The sequence below is a fragment of the Macaca fascicularis genome, chromosome 15 (genome assembly GCF_037993035.2).
Source record: "Macaca fascicularis isolate 582-1 chromosome 15, T2T-MFA8v1.1".
Lineage (NCBI taxonomy): Eukaryota > Metazoa > Chordata > Mammalia > Primates > Cercopithecidae > Macaca > Macaca fascicularis.
In genome coordinates this window covers 2,325,153-2,341,882 of record NC_088389.1, presented here as the reverse complement: position 1 = coordinate 2,341,882, position 16,730 = coordinate 2,325,153, and the positions used below count along the sequence as shown (strand labels likewise).

The 16,730-nt window shown below is 57.4% G+C and overlaps 2 protein-coding genes across 11 annotated transcripts; one reads left to right on the top strand and one right to left on the bottom strand.

Annotated features, from left to right (window-relative positions):
• The first annotated feature begins 2,060 nt into the window (after positions 1 to 2,060).
• Positions 2,061 to 8,635, top strand: PAXX (PAXX non-homologous end joining factor). 9 transcript variants are annotated; one of them, XR_012424071.1, is made up of 9 exons: positions 2,061 to 2,215; positions 2,293 to 2,353; positions 2,589 to 2,638; positions 2,716 to 2,906; positions 3,006 to 3,074; positions 3,241 to 3,325; positions 3,427 to 3,468; positions 4,429 to 4,721; positions 7,715 to 8,635. XR_012424071.1 is itself a non-coding variant. In XM_005580363.5 (8 exons), exons 1-7 carry the CDS (start codon positions 2,097 to 2,099, stop codon positions 3,464 to 3,466), a joined length of 615 nt encoding a protein of 204 aa, XP_005580420.3. In that variant the 5' UTR covers positions 2,061 to 2,096; the 3' UTR covers positions 3,467 to 3,468; positions 7,715 to 8,635. The 9 variants fall into 9 exon arrangements, 7 of the variants coding, with proteins under 7 accessions (XP_005580420.3, XP_065385863.1, XP_045230032.2 ...); XR_012424072.1 differs by having other exon boundaries at positions 7,580 to 8,635; XM_005580363.5 differs by lacking the exon at positions 4,429 to 4,721.
• CLIC3 (chloride intracellular channel 3) lies at positions 4,282 to 6,240 on the bottom strand. 2 transcript variants are annotated; one of them, XM_005580364.4, is made up of 6 exons: positions 6,184 to 6,240; positions 5,310 to 5,419; positions 5,104 to 5,229; positions 4,848 to 4,954; positions 4,593 to 4,768; positions 4,299 to 4,503 (listed from the first exon to the last, which is right to left on the bottom strand). In XM_005580364.4, exons 1-6 carry the CDS (start codon positions 6,214 to 6,216, stop codon positions 4,345 to 4,347), a joined length of 711 nt encoding a protein of 236 aa, XP_005580421.3. In that variant the 5' UTR covers positions 6,217 to 6,240; the 3' UTR covers positions 4,299 to 4,344. The 2 variants fall into 2 exon arrangements, with proteins under 2 accessions (XP_073872062.1, XP_005580421.3); XM_074015961.1 differs by having other exon boundaries at positions 4,282 to 4,768.
• Positions 8,636 to 16,730: the final 8,095 nt, after the last annotated feature.

Below are 16,730 nucleotides of genomic sequence, written 5' to 3'. Positions count from 1 at the left end.
CGTGCCACTTCCCATCCACCCCTGCTTAAACCTCCAACAGCCGCCACTCCCCCTTCATTCATTCATTCACAATGTTTATTCAGTGTCTGTACGTGCCAGGCATTGTGTAAGTGCTGAAAAGACAGATACACTGGAAGTAAAACAGACAGAAATCCCTGTCCTCATGGACTTCCTGGGGTGATGGACAATAGGCAGGATAAATAAGTGTACTGGTCACTTACTGCAGAGTGACAGGTTACCCCAAATGCAGCAGCTTAACCCAGCAGGAGTGCATTATCTCCCAGTGTCAGCAGGGCAGGACTCTGGGCCTCTGGTACAAAGTTTCAGGAGGCTGTGGTCAAGCTGCCGGCTGAGGATGTGGTCTCATAGTAAGGCTCAGCTGGGGCGTCAGCTTCCCAGCTCCCTTGCTGGCCATCGGCATTCCCTTAGGGCTGCCTCTTGTCACACCCAGCAATTCAAGAGCAATTTTGTCCTATTCTGGTTGCCAGAAGCAAGTTGTTAATTAAGTCCAGCCCAAGGGGAGGGGAGTGCAGAAAGGTCTAAACCCAGGAGGGTATAACAAGGGGCTAACTGCCAGAATAAAGCAAGCCAAAGTGTACTTTCTACAGTGAGAAGGGTGAAAAATAAGAAAACGACAGGAGAGCGGGACGTGAGAGCTGGGCAGTGTGCTGAAATGTCAGAACACCACCAGGGAAGGTGTCGCTGAAGTGACTTTTGAGTAAAGACCCCAAGGAAGCATGTGAATCTGGGAAAAGGGTGTGCCAGGCAGAAACAGCAGCATGTGCAGAGACCCAGGGTGCAGGAGCCAGGACTGGGAGTGAACTGGGAGGCAGGAGGAGGTGAGGCAGGCTTGCTGTGGGAGCACTCCCATACAGAAGCATAGCCTACAACCCCACTGACCCTCCCCACAGCACCATGCTGCCAACCTGGCCTTCTTGCCAAGCCTTGAACAGAACTGTTGTTTCTGTGGCCAGGCCTCTGCGTGGGATCTCCCTGTCCCTGGTGGGAGCCATCCTCTTCCTCCTGTCCTCATAGCACCCGCTGCAGTTTCTCCTGGCACTTGGCCCTGCCTGAGAGTGTGGTGTCTCTCCTATTGGATCCTACAAGCTCCAGGGAGTCAGAGACCTTGTCTGTTGATTGATGTCCAGGCCTAGGACAACAGGCACGTAGGAGGAGCTGGAGTAATACCATGGGCAGGACAGAGAGCACAGAAGTCTTCTTCCCTGGGGATCGCTCTGTACTGTGACTTCTTTTTTCGTTTGTTTTAGACGGAGTCTCACTCTGTTACCCAGGCTGGAGTGCAGTGGCGCGATCTCGGCTCACTGCAACCTCCACTTCCCTGGTTCAAGCAATTCCTCTGCCTCACAGGCGTGCACCACCACACCCGGCTAATTTTTATGTGTTTTTAGTAGAGAGCGGGTTTCACCATGTTGGCCAGACTGGTCTCGAACTCCTGAACTCTGGCAATCTGCTCGCCTTGGCCTCCCAAAGTGCTGGGATTACAGGCGTGAGTCACCTTGCCGGGCCAACCATAACTTCTCACAATTAGGGTTAGGAAGCTTCCCGTTGGTGTGTGAAGACGATGGGAGGGCGGGGCTCCAGGATGTGCCCACAGCGCCACGGAGGGAACCCGGACTCGGGTGGACGTGGAGCCAGGGCGGGGGCGGGAGGGGGCGAGGTTCGAGTGGGGCTGCTCGCGGGCGCGAGGGCCAGAGCCCAGGATCCCGCCGCGAAACCCATGCCCGGCGAGGTCAGCGCTAGGGGCAGGGCCTCTGGATCCCTGACAGAGGACGCCCTGCTCCGGCCCGCCCCACGCACTAAACCCGGCCTCTAGTCGCCTGAAGCCCGCGCGGGTACCGGGTCTTCCGGGCCCGGCCTGTGCCTTTAGCTCCGCCCCTACCCAACCCCCTAACCCCGCCTCCACCTAAAGACCCCGCCCCCAGTCAGACTCCGCCCCGCGCAAGCTCCCTAAGCCCGCGACTGGCCTGCACCCGGCTCCGGAAGCCGTTCTTCCGCGCAGGAGCCCTGGGCCCGCAGAGCCCCGCCCTTCCCGGCGCCCTAGCCCTGCCCCGCCGGGTTCCCGCTCGCCGGGCGCCATGGATCCGCTGTCGCCGCCGCTCTGCACGCTGCCGCCGGGCCCCGAGCCGCCCTGCTTCGTGTGCTACTGCGAAGGGGAGGGAAGCGGGGAGGGGGACCGCGGCGGCTTCAACCTCTAGTGAGTGGGGTTCCGCGGGGAGGTAGGGGTGCGGGGAGCTCCGCGGGCGGCCCCGCCTGACAGGCCCTCTCCCCCAGCGTGACCGACGCCGCGGAGCTTTGGAGCACCTGCTTCACGCCGGACAGCCTGGCGGCCCTCGTGGGTAACTGGGCGGGTCTGGGAGCCGCCACACCCCTCCCTGCAGTCCAGATCGTGTATGGGGCGACCGACATCTGGGATTCCCCAGAAGGCTCTGACACCCTCTGCCCGCCCTGTAGCTGTAGTCCTCACATTGGCTAGGGGTCCCAAGTGGCTCTGGGGTCGGGCAGGTTTCGGGTGCTCCCAGTGGATCTCGGGTTCCAGGCAGCTGGTGACAAGCACCTGTGCTCTCTAGAAAGCCCGTTTTGGTCTGAGTGCGGCTGAGGACATCACCCCCCGGTTCAGGTGAGACCCAAGCAGGGAGGAAGGTGGGTGGGGAGGAGGAGGGTCTGTCACAGCTCTCAGCACCTCTCCTCTTCCAGGGCAGCCTGTGAGCAGCAAGCTGTGGCTCTGACCCTGCAGGAGGACAGAGCATCCCTGACCCTTTCAGGGGGCCCCTCGGCACTGGCCTTTGACCTCTCCAAGGTACCAGGCCCAGAGGCAGCCTCCAGACTGCAGGCGCTGACACTGGGCCTGGCAAAACGCGTGTGGAGCCTGGAGCGGCGACTGGCAGGTAGTATTGGGGGTGGGCACCTCATACCTTCACTGGGGTCCCCTGCTCTTGCCCCCACTCCTGGCACTGAGTGGGGTTCCCATGGGCTTTCCTCCCCAGCTGCAGAAGAGACAGCTGCCAGCCCCAGGAAGAGTCCCCGGCCTGCAGGGCCTCAGCTCTTCTTACCAGGTAAGGCACGTATGCCTGTGACTCAAGTAGGGCTGTGTGCTTTAATCTGGAACTCAGTTTCCCCTGAATAAGCCTCATGCTCCAGAGAGAATGCCTGCCTATTCAGAGAAGGTTGTGGCTGGGATGCTGCCAGGTTCAGGAGCCTCCCCATCCTGTTTTCCCACAGACCCAGATCCCCAGAGAGGTGGCCCTGGACCTGGGGTCAGGAGGCGGTGTCCAGGAGAGTCGCTCATCAACCCTGGGTTCAAGAGGTACCCGCCCACCGGCCCCTTCCTGCACCCAGGGTCCAACCCTGGACCCCACCCCTTTCTCCACACCATAGTGCCATAGTAACACCCCTCTTCCTTCTCAGTAAGAAACCAGCTGGTGGCGTGGACTTTGATGAGACCTGAAGGTACAGCACAAGTGTGGCCCCACGGGGAGTCTGCCTGTGAGGGGACAGGCAGTCTTCGAGGCCCTCATCAGAGACCCCCCCCCCACACCACCACCTCCACCTGCCTGTCCTGGGCCAGGACTAAGGCGTCTCCTCAAGTTCCTTCCCTGTCAAATAAACCGCTCCCTCTGTTGGAGGCTCTGGTGGGGCTCTGACTCCTGGCACTGGCCTGGGAAGGGATCAGGGAATGCCCCTGGGCCTGCACTCTGGGTGTGGGGCCACAGGATGTGAACAGATGCTGCAGCATCTCAGTTCCCTGGAGACTTCCTTGCTGGGCCGGAGGGAGGTGAGCACTCTCAGACCATCCAGCTATTCCATCCCTGCCAGCCCAGGAGCTGAGAGGGGCCCAGCCAGGCAGGGCCAGGGCTCCCCAAGGCTTAGAACTTTGTTCCCACCCTCCCAGGCCGCACCCAGGCAGGGCACGGAGCCCCGTAGGAGGATGCACACAGGAGAAGGCCTGTGCAGACCCTGAGATGCTGTGGAAGTGCCCTGCGGGGAGGGGAGTGCCTGCCCCCGGACAGGATTGAGGAATGTACCAGCCCCTATCCACCTGGGGCACCCCGCCCCACCCCGGCCTGACTGGTTTGGGAGCCCAATCCGGTCCTGGAGATCCCTGAGGCCACCGGTTGCAGGAGACCTGGAGTCTGCGCTTTCTTAACATGGAGGATGGGACCCGCCCGACCCCGGCTCTCCTGCCCCTGTGGTTCTGGGCTCTCAGGCTGAGCGTCCCACCCTGGGGTTTGGGGATGGGAAGTGATCACGAGACTCCTCAGATGTCAGGACACCCTCACTGCCGACAAAGATGCCTTTATTGGGCGACAGACGCGGGGTGGGGCGCTAGCGGGGGTGCACGGCGGGCCGGTAGGCCGCCAGGATCTCGGCGCTGTGCGGACACGTGTATTTGAACTCCTTCTCCTGCAGCGCGCTGTCCAGGTAGCGGCGGACGCCACGCAGCCCCGCCGGGATGGGCGCCTGGCGGAAGTGCGCGCACACCGTCTGCGGGCAGGATCGCGGGGCGCAGTCAGGACCTGCCGTCCCCCAGCGCGCCGGGCTTGCCCGCCCGCCCGCCCGCCCTCCGCGCTCACGTCGACGATGTGCAGCTTGGGCAGTAGGCTACAGTCGGCCAGCGTGAGCCGGTCGCCGTCCAGGAAGCGGCGGCGGGACTCGCGCAGCTGCGGCTCCAGCGCCAGCTCGTGCTCCAGGGGCGCGCGCAGGTAGCTGTCCAGCCTGGCGAGGGCGCGCAGCAGCTGCTGGTACAGGGCTAGGGGCGGGCGGCGAGGTGAGGACCTGGCCCAGGACGCCCTCCCGCCTGGGCATCCAATCCCCTGACCCCGCTTCACCTTCGTCCTGCGCGGGCACCGGGTTCTTGATGAACGCGGAGAACTTGTGGAAAACGTCGTTGCCAGCGGTGTTGGACTCCCTGTAACGAGGCGCCAGGCTGGGGAAGCTGCGGGATGAGGGGGTGAGAGACTCCATCAGAATGGGGGCAGCCCCGTCCCGGCCCTACAGTACCCCACAGCGCCTTCCTGGGCTCTGTCCTGTGCGCGTCCTCCCTGGGCGCCCCCTCTTCCCCTCCCACCCTGCTCAGGCTCTCACTCGGGCGGCCCCAGCGTCTCCTCCAGAAAGTCCTCGATCTGCAGCGTGTCTGTCTTGGCATCGCTGTCATAAAGCAGGATGGGCAGCTGCGAGCCGGGGGCGAAGTCCTTCAGCACGTCCGGGGACCTGTGGGCAGCAGCAGGGTGGGAGGAGGCCGGCCCACCAGTGTGTGAGGCCAGGCAGGGGTCCCCAGGATGGCACCTCACCTGCGCGTGTCCACCGTGGTAAGGGTGAAGGGTACACCCTTGAGGAGCAGGACCATGAAGAGCCGCTGGCAGGAGGGGCAGTGACCCACACTCTCCCCATCCTCACTCGCCTGGGTGGGTGGAGTGGCGGGCGGTGGCGGGGGGGAGGTCAGGGCTGGGAGCAGACCCAGGCATCCTGCCACCAGGCTGGGCGGGACCCGCCTCCCACTGCCAGTGGGACTGGAGGGATGCCAGAGCTCCAGCTTGGTCGGCGCGACTTCCAAGTGCCCAGTAAGGGCCCTTGACTTGGTCCCCAGGACATGGGGAGGGACGCAGAGCTGCTGGGAGCCTTGAAGCCTGGAGCGGGCTTGGCCGCTGGAATCTTATCAGAGCCTGGACAGGCCAGGCCCCTGGGCTCAGTCCCCAAAAGCTGGTTGCAAGGGTGGGGTAGGCCCCACAAGCTGTTTTCTGAGTGATTCACACATGAGACTGGGCGCTGTGGCCAGCAGCACACCAGCCCCCACATGCCAGTCCCCGACCTGAGAGCTGATGGGGCTGCCTGGCCCAGCACCCCCAATCCTGGAACACTGACCTCAAGCTCCATCACTGGCAGCTGGGTTGGTACCTCCCCACCAAGGGGCTCTCCTCCGGAAGACTGGGCTGGGCCCAGGAGCCAAGGCTGGGAGCAGGACCAGGGCCACTGGACCCCTCTCTGGGTGACTTTCTGGGTCCCACTTTACTCAGCCTCTGTAGGGCTGCCCGAGTCTCCTTAGCCACCCACAGGAAGGGGCTCAGACATTACTGGGGAGGCCCACCCCACAACCTGCCCCAGAAAGCAAAGCCAGAAGAGCACCCCCTCCCAGCCACCCTCCCTGCAGCTCAGTCTGCCCTGCACCTTGACAAACAGCTGGAGCTTGGTCTCCGCCATGGTGGGAGCTGCGCGGTCAGGCCCGGGTGGGGACCTGGGTCGCTCTTTAAGTCTCCCTGTGCGCCCCGCCCTCCCTGGCCAAGGGGCCCGCCCCGTGGAGCCACCTAGGCGGGCAGATGAAGCTGCCCAGCGCGCAGAGCTGGCTGCCTGAGCAACACCAGCCTGGCCCTGGGGTATCTGAGCCTGAGGGTGTGACCTCAGGGTGGGGGAATGGTGTGGGGGGCTGCCTTGGACTTGAGTCTGGTGCACACAGAGATCCACCCACCCAGTGCGGAGTGTGCTGGCAGCCAGCGTGGTGGGTGGAGACCGGGGGCGGGGCACAGGGAGAACCTACAGGCCAGAAGGGTGCAGGGAGTGTCACCTGGGGAGGGGGTAGCTCTGGGTCGGGACCACGTCCACCGTGAACCTAGCTCAGAACCTGCCCTATGGCTCTGCCTTCGGCAAATACCCCTTGTCAGGGCTCCCAGCCCAGAAAACCAGTGGGTGTGGGTGAGCAGGAGAAATGGTGCCCAGCCTAGCTTCAGTTCCCCATCTGCAGCACCGGAGCATTGCAAGGGTGGTAGGCCCACCTGGGGGAGCCGCCCCTTCCCAGCTACCGAGCAGTCAGGCAGGGCCCTCCCCGCTCAGGGCGGGGCTCAAATTCCAGACCTGCCCGCAACAGGGCGGGGAGGCCAGCCTGGCTTTGGTGTTTGGCCGGCAGTGCAGGTCTCCACCCCACCTCCCATCCCTCCCACTGGCTCTCAGCACAGGTTTCTTACCCCCACCCCTTAACCTTTAAAAAGAAGCAGCAGGAGCGGGGTAGAAGCCACAGCCTGCGTGGCTGGGAGAAAGCAGCCAGGGGACGGTGCTGGTCCACAGGTGTGAGCCTGCTCTGAGCTTCCTGGTGTGATTGGAACCCACAGTTCAGTCTGGCCCTTTGGGGTCATCAACTGCGCCTCCATCCCACCTGGGCCCTGATGCTTTGGGGGGCAGCCCCAGGGAGGTACACCGAGGGGAGACTCCACCTAGAGACCCGGGGTGCCCACAAGATTGGCCTGGCCACACCTCCCCCAGGCGGTGTGGTGCCTCACGAGCCCGGACGGGGCAGCTGAGGTGGCACTGCTCGCCTGCTCACCTTCTCCCCAGGGCCTTGGTATAGGCCCCACGCCCGTCCCCGGCGGACCGAACTCCAGTGCTGCCCCAGCCAGCCCAGCCTGACACTTCTCTGGATACCATGCCAGTCTGGGCTCCTGGACACACGGAGCCTTGGAAATGCCACGTGGCTCCCCTATCCTTTGGTGTCCTGAGCCTCAGTTTCCCTCCATCCTGCCTCCACCTCGATTCCAAGACCTAATATTTTGGCTTTCTCGTACTGTGGTTATAGCTCCGTTCGCTGGTTTCCCACATCCCTGGCAGGCACATGGCCAACCACAGAGGAGCCCCAGGCCCCCAGCCCAGCTCTGCTGCCCGGGCATCCCGTGTCTTCAACACTGACAGACGCACCCTCACAAACCCACAGGAGAAACGACGGCGCGGACAGAGGCTGTGAACCGGTGGCTCGGAAGGAAAAAGAAAATGCCAAGATACAGGAAGACCGTTCACCTCATGCCCGTCTCAAGAAACAAACCAAACAAGACTCGGTTCATCGCCGCAGCGGCCCCACTGCGTTCTGTGGGTGTGGGCTGTGGACTGTGGCCACAGCGGTGGCCGTCCTACACTCCCCTGTGCCCTTGCCCACCTGGGAATCAGCCCAGTGGCTTCTTTATTTTTTGGTTTAATCAATTCATTTATTTACTAGAAACAGGGTCCTGCCATGTTGCCCAGGCTGGTCTCTACCTCTTGGGCTCAAGAGACCCGCCTGCCTTGGCCTCCCACAGTGCTGAAGCTACAGGCACGAACCACCACGCCTGGTCGGTTTCTCTGTGAAGGGCAAGTGAGTGCTGGCTGCCCCACTGTGTGGCATGGCTCCGTGGCACGGCCACCGCCATCTATGGGAGACTGCAGTTGTGTCCAGGGAGAAGGACGGAAAAGGTGACTCCATGCGTGCCCACTGCAGGGAGGGCCTGAGATTAGGTAGATGGCCTGGCTTGTGTCCCCTTACATTTAAATTCTTAGGCTGGCTGGGCACGGTGGCTCAAGCCTGTAATCCCAGCACTTTGGGAGGCTGAGACGGGCGGATCATGAGGTCAGGAGATCGAGACCATCCTGGCTAACCCGGTGAAACCCCGTCTCTACTAAAAAATACAAAAAACTAGCCGGGCGAGGTGGTGGGCGCCTGTAGTCCCAGCTATTCGGGAGGCTGAGGCAGGAGAATGGTGTGAACCTGGGGAGGCAGAGCTTGCAGTGAGCTGAGATCTGGCCACTGCACTCCAGCCTGGGTGACAGAGCGAGACTCCGTCTCAAAAAAATAAATAAATAAATAAATAAATAAATAAATAAATTATTAGGCTGGAGTCCTAACCCCTAGTGCCTCAGAATGTGATTTTATGTGGGCCGGGCACGGTGACTTATGCCTATAATCCCAGCACTTTAGGAGACCGAGGGCGAGAGTGGATCACCTGAGGTCAGGAGTTCGAGACCGGCCTGACCAACATGGTGAAACCTGTCTCTACTAAAAGTACAAAAATTAGCCTGGCATAGTGGCAGGCACCTGTAATCCCAGCTACTTGGGAGGCTGAGACAGGAGAATTGTTTGAACCTGGGAGACGGAGTTGCAGTGAGCAGAGATAGTGCCACCGCACTCCAGCCTGGGCACCACAGCAAGACACCGTCTTGGAAAAATAAATAAATAAAGAATGTGACCTTATGTGGAAACAGGGTCTTTTAAAATTTTTTTTGAGACAGAGTCTCACTCTGTTGCCCAGGCTGGAGTGCAGTGGTGCAATCTCGGCTCACTGCAACTTCTGCCTCCTGGGTTCAAGCAATTCTCCTTCCTCAGACTCTGGAGTATCTGGGATGAGAGGTGCACATCACCACGCCTAGCTTCTTTTTTTCTTATATTTTTAGTAGAGACAGGATTTCGCCATGTTGGTCAGGTTGGTCTCGAACTCCCGACCTCAGGAGATCTGCCTGCCTCAGCCTCCCAAAGTGCTGGGATTACAGGTGTGAGCTACTGCACCCGGCTGAAATAGGGTCTTTGTAGAAGTTACCAAGTTAAAATGTGGTGAGTAGGATGTGCCCTAATCCAATATGATTGATGTCAGCATAGAAAGGTGAGTTTGGACACAGACACACAGAGAGGGCCATGTGAAGGTGCGGGTGGAAATCAGGGTGGCACATCTGCAAGCCCAAGAGCCACGCGGATGCTCCTCAAGACCCTGGGGAGGAAGCAGCCCTGCCCGAGCCTCGGTCTCCGTGTCTGGCCTCCCGACTGCTAGGCAGTGAGCTTCTGTTGTTTTTGTTGTTGTTTTAAGATGGAGTCTCACTGTCACCCAGGCTGGAGTGCAGGTGGCGCAATCTCGGCTCACTGCAACCTGCACCGCCCTGGCTCAAGTGACTCTCCTCCCCAGCCTCCTGAGTAGCTGGGATTACAGGCGCCCACCACCACGCCCAGCTAATTTTTGTATTTTTAGTAGAGACGGGGTTTCACCACGTTGGCCAGGCTGGTCTCAAACTCCTGACCTCAAGTGATCCGCCCGCCTCGGCCTCCCAAAGTCAGTTTCTGATGTTATGAACCCCTCACTTTGTGTTCCTTCGCATGGCAGCACTAGCAAGCTAATAAAGTGGGGGAAAAGCCAGGAAATTGAAGAAAATCAGCATTAGGATCTGCCATTCTGAGTCTCTGCTTGTACGGAGCTGAAAAAAGACGTGAGGAGCCATCTGTGGGATGACCCCTGACAGGCAGAAACAGACGTTCGATCTTCCTTCCTGTCCGTCCACACCGTTTGCATTTTGTACCACATTTTTGTAATACCACATTTTCTACCACAATTTCGTAATGTTTTGAAGTAAGAACAGCATCACAGCCACTAACCTTAACTAGACCCTGGTCCCCCAGGCCATGGGGTTATCCCTAAACCTCCCGTCCCCTGCAGCCCCTGCCCCTGGTTCATGGAGCCACCGTTAGAGGGGCCCAAGCTGAGGTCCCAGGGCTGCTGCTCTGGGACTGACTGGTGGGTTAGAACACTCTGTCCTTCCCCAGCACCCCTCCCTGTAGGCCCCTTCCAAAAGGCTTTGTTGTTGTTGTTGTTGTTGTTTGAAACAGGGTTTCGCTCTGTCATCCAGGCTGGAGTGCAATGGCACAGTCATAGCTCACTGCAGCCTCCACCTCCTGGGCTCCAGTGATCCTCCTCGGCCTGCACATGGCCACACCCCAGTGACGTTTGAGCAGCTCCGTTCTGAAGGGAGACACACACCTGTTCAGGGAGCCAGAGGGCTGGGGGCGTTGGGTATTGGTGGAAACTTATGCCGAGATTTCTCTGTTCTGTGCATGGAGAGGGCCTAGAGGCAGTGTGACCTCGGGAGCAGTGTGCAGACCAGAACTCAGATTCTAGTTCCAAAGCCCATCTTCCCTAAAAGGAACCAGGGTTCTGCTATGGACTGAATGTGTCCTCCCCAAGATCTGTTTGTTGAAACCCTGGCCCCTAGGCCAGGCATGGTGGCTCATGCCTGTCATCTCAGCATTTTGGGAGGCCGAGGCGGGTGGATCACCTGAGGTTGGGAGTTCCAGACCAGCCCGACCAATATGGAGAAACCCTGTCTCTACTAAAAATACAAAATTAGCTGGGCCTGGTGGTGCACGCCTGTAGTCCCAGCTACTTGGGAGGCTAAGGCAGGACAATCGCTTGAACCTGGAAGGCGGAGGTTGCAGTGAGCTGAGATCACTCCATTGCCCTCCAGCCTGGGTGACAGAGCGAGACTCTGTCTCAGAAAAAAAAAAGAAAAGGGAGGGAGGGAGGAAAGGGAGGGGAGGGAGGAGGGGAGGGAGGGAGGGAGGGAGGGAAGGGAGGGAGAGAGGGAGAGAAGGAACCCTGGCTCCTGCAAGGTGATGGTATTAAGAAGTGGGGTCGGCCGGGCGCGGTGGCTCAAGCCTGTAATCCCAGCACTTTGGGAGGCCAAGGCGGGCGGATCACGAGGTCAGGAGATCGAGACCATCCTGACTAACATGGTGAAACCCTATCTTTACTAAAAATACAAAAAATTAGCTGGGCGTGGTGGTGGGCACCTGCAGTCCCAGCTACTTGGGAGGCTGAGGCAGGAGAACGGCGTGAACCCGGGAGGTGGAGCTTGCAGTGAGCCGAGACTGTGTCACTGCACCCCAGCCTGGGCGACAGAGTGAGACTCCATCTCAAAAAAAAAAAAAGTGGGGTCTTTTGGAAGTGGGTAGGTCATGAAGGTGACACCCTCATGACCAGGATCAGCGCCCTCATAAAAGGGACGCTGGAGAGCTCCCTCGCTCCTTCTGCCACGTGAGGAGTCACGGGAAGTCCACAACCCACAAGAGCCCTCGCCAGAACCCAGCCATGCTGGCGTCCTGACCTCGAACTTTGAGCCTCCAGAACTGTGAGGCATGAATGCCACCCGTCCAAGGTCCTTTGCACAGCGTCCCTGGTGGGACCAAGACAGGCTCTGTAGCAGGAGTAGTAGTGGTCTCCTTCCTTATCCCCCCCTTTAAGAATTTTCATTAATTAGTGGGAGTTCTCACTTTTATTTTTACTTTCTGAGTCTTTTTGCAAGACAGAACGATAGTGTTTTATGTAATACACTTGTGCTGAGGTTTGCTGAGGAATCGTGGCAGCTACAAAACCTTTTATCATTTGAAGGAATAAGTGTAATACACGGGAGCAGCAAGCGACTTTCTATTACCAGTAATATAATGAGGGTTTTAAATTTTTATAGCTGGAAACTATTTTCTTTTCTTTTCTTTTCTTTTCTTTTTTTTTTTTTTTGAGACGGAGTCTCTCTCTGTCGCCCAGGCTGGAGTGCAGTGGCTGGATCTCAGCTCACTGCAAGCTCCGCCTCCCGGGTTCCCGCCATTCTCTTGCCTCAGCCTCCCGAGTAGCTGAGACTACAGGCGCCCACCACCTCGCCTGGCTGTGTTTTTTTTTTTTTTTTTTTTCTTAGTAGAGACGGGGTTTCACTATGTTAGCCAGGATGGTCTCGATCTCCTGACCTCGTGATCTGCCCGCCTCAGCCTCTCAAAGTGCTGGGGTTACAGGCTGGAGCCACCATGCCTGGCCTACTTGCTTTTTTCTACCAACTCTTAGCCTCTGCAGAAGTGCCTCTCGGTACCTCTGCAAACGCTGAAGCTGAGTTGCATTCTCTGGGTGTTTTTTTCCTTTTTCCTAGAGTTTAACAGGCTCTTTTCTTCATATAATTCTCCATGCACTTGGAGGGTTAAACAGGCATTATACCGAGAGTCAGTGTAAATGTTGACAGTCTTACCTTTACTGAGTTCTAAGGCCGAAGTTAAAGCAATGAGCTCAGCTTAATGACATGTCCTGGGTTACCACCGCATACTCCGCACATCTCTCTCCTTGTGGGTTGATGGAGCTGTTCCCGTCCACATATAGCTCCTGGTCTACTGATGCCCAAGGCTGGTCCCGGAGGTCAGGTCTGCTGGAGTAAACTGGAGTCCAACACCTCTACACAGTCATGCTCCACAGGGCTCTAGCTGCTGAGAGCAAGGTGGCGGGTTCAGGGTGTTTCCAGTTTAGTAGATCAGTGGTTGAAAAGGACTGATAGATGAAAGTCTGTTGCCCCCACGGATGTAGGCCTGGTCATTATACCTTGCGTCTCCCTAAGAGGCATTTACATAGCTCGAGCAAGACCAGATCTGAGAAGGCCCACTTGACTATCTTGACTTCCTTCTTTGGCCTCTTGAGGCTCCGACCCTCCCCTTCGAGGTGAGACCTGGGGCATGTTAGCTCCTGAATCTTGTGTCTGAGGGGGCTGTTGGCCTCGGTAAAGCGGGGTAGGCTGGGACACATGGAGAAAGAATTTCTGTTATCTCTGACGGCTCCTGCAAAACTGGCTTCTCTTGCTGTTTCTGGGACTCCCTTTTTAACTCTGTGTCTGCTGGCGAAGCTGCTGTTACTTTTACTTTTGGGTTTTTTGCAAGAATCTGTTAAACAGGGCTAAATTTGGCCGGGCGCGGTGGCTCAAGCCTGTAATCCCAGCACTTTGGGAGGCCGAGACGGGCGGATCACGAGGTCAGGAGATCGAGACCATCCTGGCTAACGCAGTGAAACCCCGTCTCTACTAAAAAATACAAAAAATAGCCGGGCGAGGTGGCGGGCGCCTGTAGTCCCAGCTACTCGGGAGGCTGAGGCAGGAGAATGGCGTGAACCCGGGAGGCGGAGCTTGCAGTGAGCTGAGATCCAGCCACTGCACTCCAGCCCGGGCAACAGCGCGAGACTCCCTCTCAAAAAAAAAAAAAAACAGGGCTAAATTTATCCTGGTTTTGTCTATATTATATTTAACCATGAGTCAATCTAAAGGAACTTGATCTAGGTACACTGGCTGTCCTCCAACCCCTGTCGCCACCTTAAATACATGGCCAATTGTTCCTTGTCTATAGTTCCTTCGGTGGGCCATCCAACACCAAAAGAGGGCAGTTCTAATTCACACAGAGATCTTAACCTCTAAGGGGTTAACTTAACTCTATAATCTCCTGCAAAACCTTTCTCAAGGTTCTGTAACATGCATTTTAATAGAGTAAGTTTTGATGATTTGATGACTTTCCTTTTAGTTTTTTGAAACTTTTCTTTTTGAAATGTTTTTTTTTTTTTTTTTTTTTTGAGACGGAGTCTCGCTCTGTCGCCCAGGCTGGAGTGCAGTGGCCGGATCTCAGCTCACTGCAAGCTCCGCCTCCCGGGTTTACGCCATTCTCCTGCCTCAGCCTCCGGAGTAGCTGGGACTACAGGCGCCGCCACCTCGCCCGGCTAGTTTTTTGTATTTTTTAGTAGAGACAGGGTTTCACCGTGTTAGCCAGGATGGTCTCGACCTCCTGACCTCGTGATCCGCCCGTCTCAGCCTCCCAAAGTGCTGGGATTACAGGCTTGAGCCACCGCGCCTGGCCTTTTTTTTGTATTTTTTAGTAGAGACGGGGTTTCACTGTGTTAGCCAGGATGGTCTCGATCTCCTGACCTCGTGATCCACCCGTCTCGGCCTCCCAAAGTGCTGGGATTACAGGCTTGAGCCACCGCGCCCGGCCGTTTTTTGTATTTTTTAGTAGAGACAGGGTTTCACCGGGTTAGCCAGGATGGTCTCGATCTCCTGACCTCGTGATCCGCCCGTCTCAGCCTCCCAAAGTGCTGAGATTACAGGCTTGAGCCACCGCGCCCGGCCTCTTTTCTTTTCTTATTTATTTATTTTTTTTAGAAAGAGTCTCGCTCTGTCACCGAGGCTGGAGTGCAGTGGCGCAACCTCAGCTCACCGCAACCTCCACCTCCCGGGTTCAAGCGATTCTCCTGCCTCAGCCTCCCGAGTAGCTGGGATTACAGGCATGTGCCACCACATCCGACTAATTTTGTATTTTCAGTAGAGATAGGGTTTCTCCATGTTGGTCAAGCTGGTCTTGAACTCCCGACCTCAGGTGATCCGCCTACCTCGGCCTCCCAAAGTGCTGGGATTACAGGTGTGAGCCAACATGCCCGGTCTTTTCTTTTTTTTTTTTTTTTTGAGACGGAGTCTCGCTCTGCCGCCCAGGCTGGAGTGCAGTGGCCGGATCTCAGCTCACTGCAAGCTCCGCCTCCCGGGTTCACGCCATTCTCCTGCCTCAGCCTCCCGAGTAGCTGGGATTACAGGCGCCCACCACCTCGCCCGGCTAGTTTTTTGTATTTTTTGGTAGAGACGGGGTTTCACCGTGTCAGCCAGGATGGTCTCGATCTCCTGACCTCGTGATCCGCCCGTCTCGGCCTCCCAAAGTGCTGGGATTACAGGCTTGAGCCACCGCGCCCGGCCTTCTTTTTTTTTTTTTTGAGACCGAGTCTCACTCTGTCACCCAGGCTGGAGTGCAGTGGCGCGATCTCAGCTCACTGCAACCTCCGCCTCCCAAATTCTAGCGATTCTCCTTCCTCAGTCTCCCATGTAGCTGGGATCACAGGTGCTACAATACCCAGCTAATTTTGTATTTTTAGTGGAGATGGGGTTTTGCCATGTTGGCCAAGCTGAACTCGATTTCAGGTGATCTGCCTGAGCCACAGCACCTGACTGATCCTGGTTTTTTGGAAAAACTTTAAAGAGCACGCCTAGGGCCGGGCACGGTAGCTCACACCTGTCATCCCAGCACTTAGGGAGGCTGAGGTAGGCAGATCACCTGAAATCAGGAGTTCAGCTTGGCCAACATGGCAAAACCCCATGTCTACTAAAAATACAAAAATTGGCCACGCACAGTGGCTCACGCCTGTAATCCCAGCACTTTGAGAGGCCGAGGCTGGGCGATCACCTGAGGTCAGGAGTTCGAGACTCCCTGGCCTGGCTGACACAGTGAAACCTCATCTCTACTAAAAATATAAAAAAAAAAAATCAGGCCGGGCGCGGTGGCTCACACCTGTAATCCCAGCACTTTGGGAGGCCGAGGTGGGTGGATCACGAGGTCAGGAGATCGAGACCATCCTGGTTAACACAGTGAAACCCCGTCTCTAGGCCGGGCGCGGTGGCTCAAGCCTGTAATCCCAGCACTTTGGGAGGCCGAGACGGGCGGATCACGAGGTCAGGAGATCGAGACCATCCTGGCTAACACGGTGAAACCCCGTCTCTACTACAAAATACAAAAAAACTAGCCGGGCGAGGTGGCGGGCGCCTGTAGTCCCAGCTACTCGGGAGGCTGAGGCAGGAGAATGGCGTGAACCCGGGAGGCGGAGCTTGCAGTGAGCTGAGATCCGGCCACTGCACTCCAGCCTGGGCGACAGAGAGAGACTCCGTCTCAAAAAAAAAAAAAAAAAAAAAAAAAAAAAAAAAAAAGAAACCCCGTCTCTACTAAAAATGCAAAAAATTAGCCAGGCGTGGTGGTGCGCGCCTGTAGTCCCAACTACTCGGGAGGCTGAGGCAGGAGAATGGCGTGAACCCAGGAGGCGGAGCTTGCAGTGAGCCAAGATCACACTCCACTCCAGCCTGGGCAACAGAGCAAGATTCTGTCTCAAAAAAATAATAATAATAAATAAAAATAAAGGGCATGCCTGGGCTACCAGGGCCCTCAAAAGCCTTGCTGTATCCCTCGTTAACTCTGGGCTACCCTGGCTCTTGGGGGAAGGAGGCTGCAGGGCCTCGGGCTGGCGGGTTGCAGCAGCTGCTGCTTGCTTTTACGTAGGGCAGCACAAAAGCGGGTAGAGTGACAGCACGTGTGGCAAGATTTTCTTAGGCGCGTCGGCTGAAGATGTGCGCTCAGTTATTCTCGCAACTTTTCTGAAAGTTTAAAATGTTCTTTTTACTGTTGTTTTGAGACGGAATCTCACTCTGTCATCTAGGCTGGAGTGCAATGGTACAATCTTGGCTCACTGCAGCCTCTACCTGCCGGGTTCAAGTGATTCTCCTGCCTCAGCCTCCCGAGCACCTAGAAATACAGGCGCCCGCCACGACAACCGGCTAATTTT

Bases quoted from the DNA above. Each gene is read 5' to 3' on its own strand.
- PAXX (XM_074015965.1), top strand. From the start codon at position 2,097: ATGGATCCGCTGTCGCCGCCGCTCTGCACGCTGCCGCCGGGCCCCGAG. The intron at 2,216-2,292 runs GTGAGTGGGGTT...CCTCTCCCCCAG, and splicing joins CGCGGCGGCTTCAACCTCTA to CGTGACCGACGCCGCGGAGC. The intron at 3,326-3,430 runs GTACCCGCCCAC...CTTCTCAGTAAG, and splicing joins ATCAACCCTGGGTTCAAGAG to AAACCAGCTGGTGGCGTGGA.
- CLIC3 (XM_074015961.1), bottom strand. From the start codon at position 6,216: ATGGCGGAGACCAAGCTCCAGCTGTTTGTCAAG. The intron at 5,420-6,183 runs GTGCAGGGCAGA...CCACCCACCCAG, and splicing joins AGCTCCAGCTGTTTGTCAAG to GCGAGTGAGGATGGGGAGAG. The intron at 4,955-5,103 runs GTGAGAGCCTGA...CTCATCCCGCAG, and splicing joins GAGACGCTGGGGCCGCCCGA to CTTCCCCAGCCTGGCGCCTC.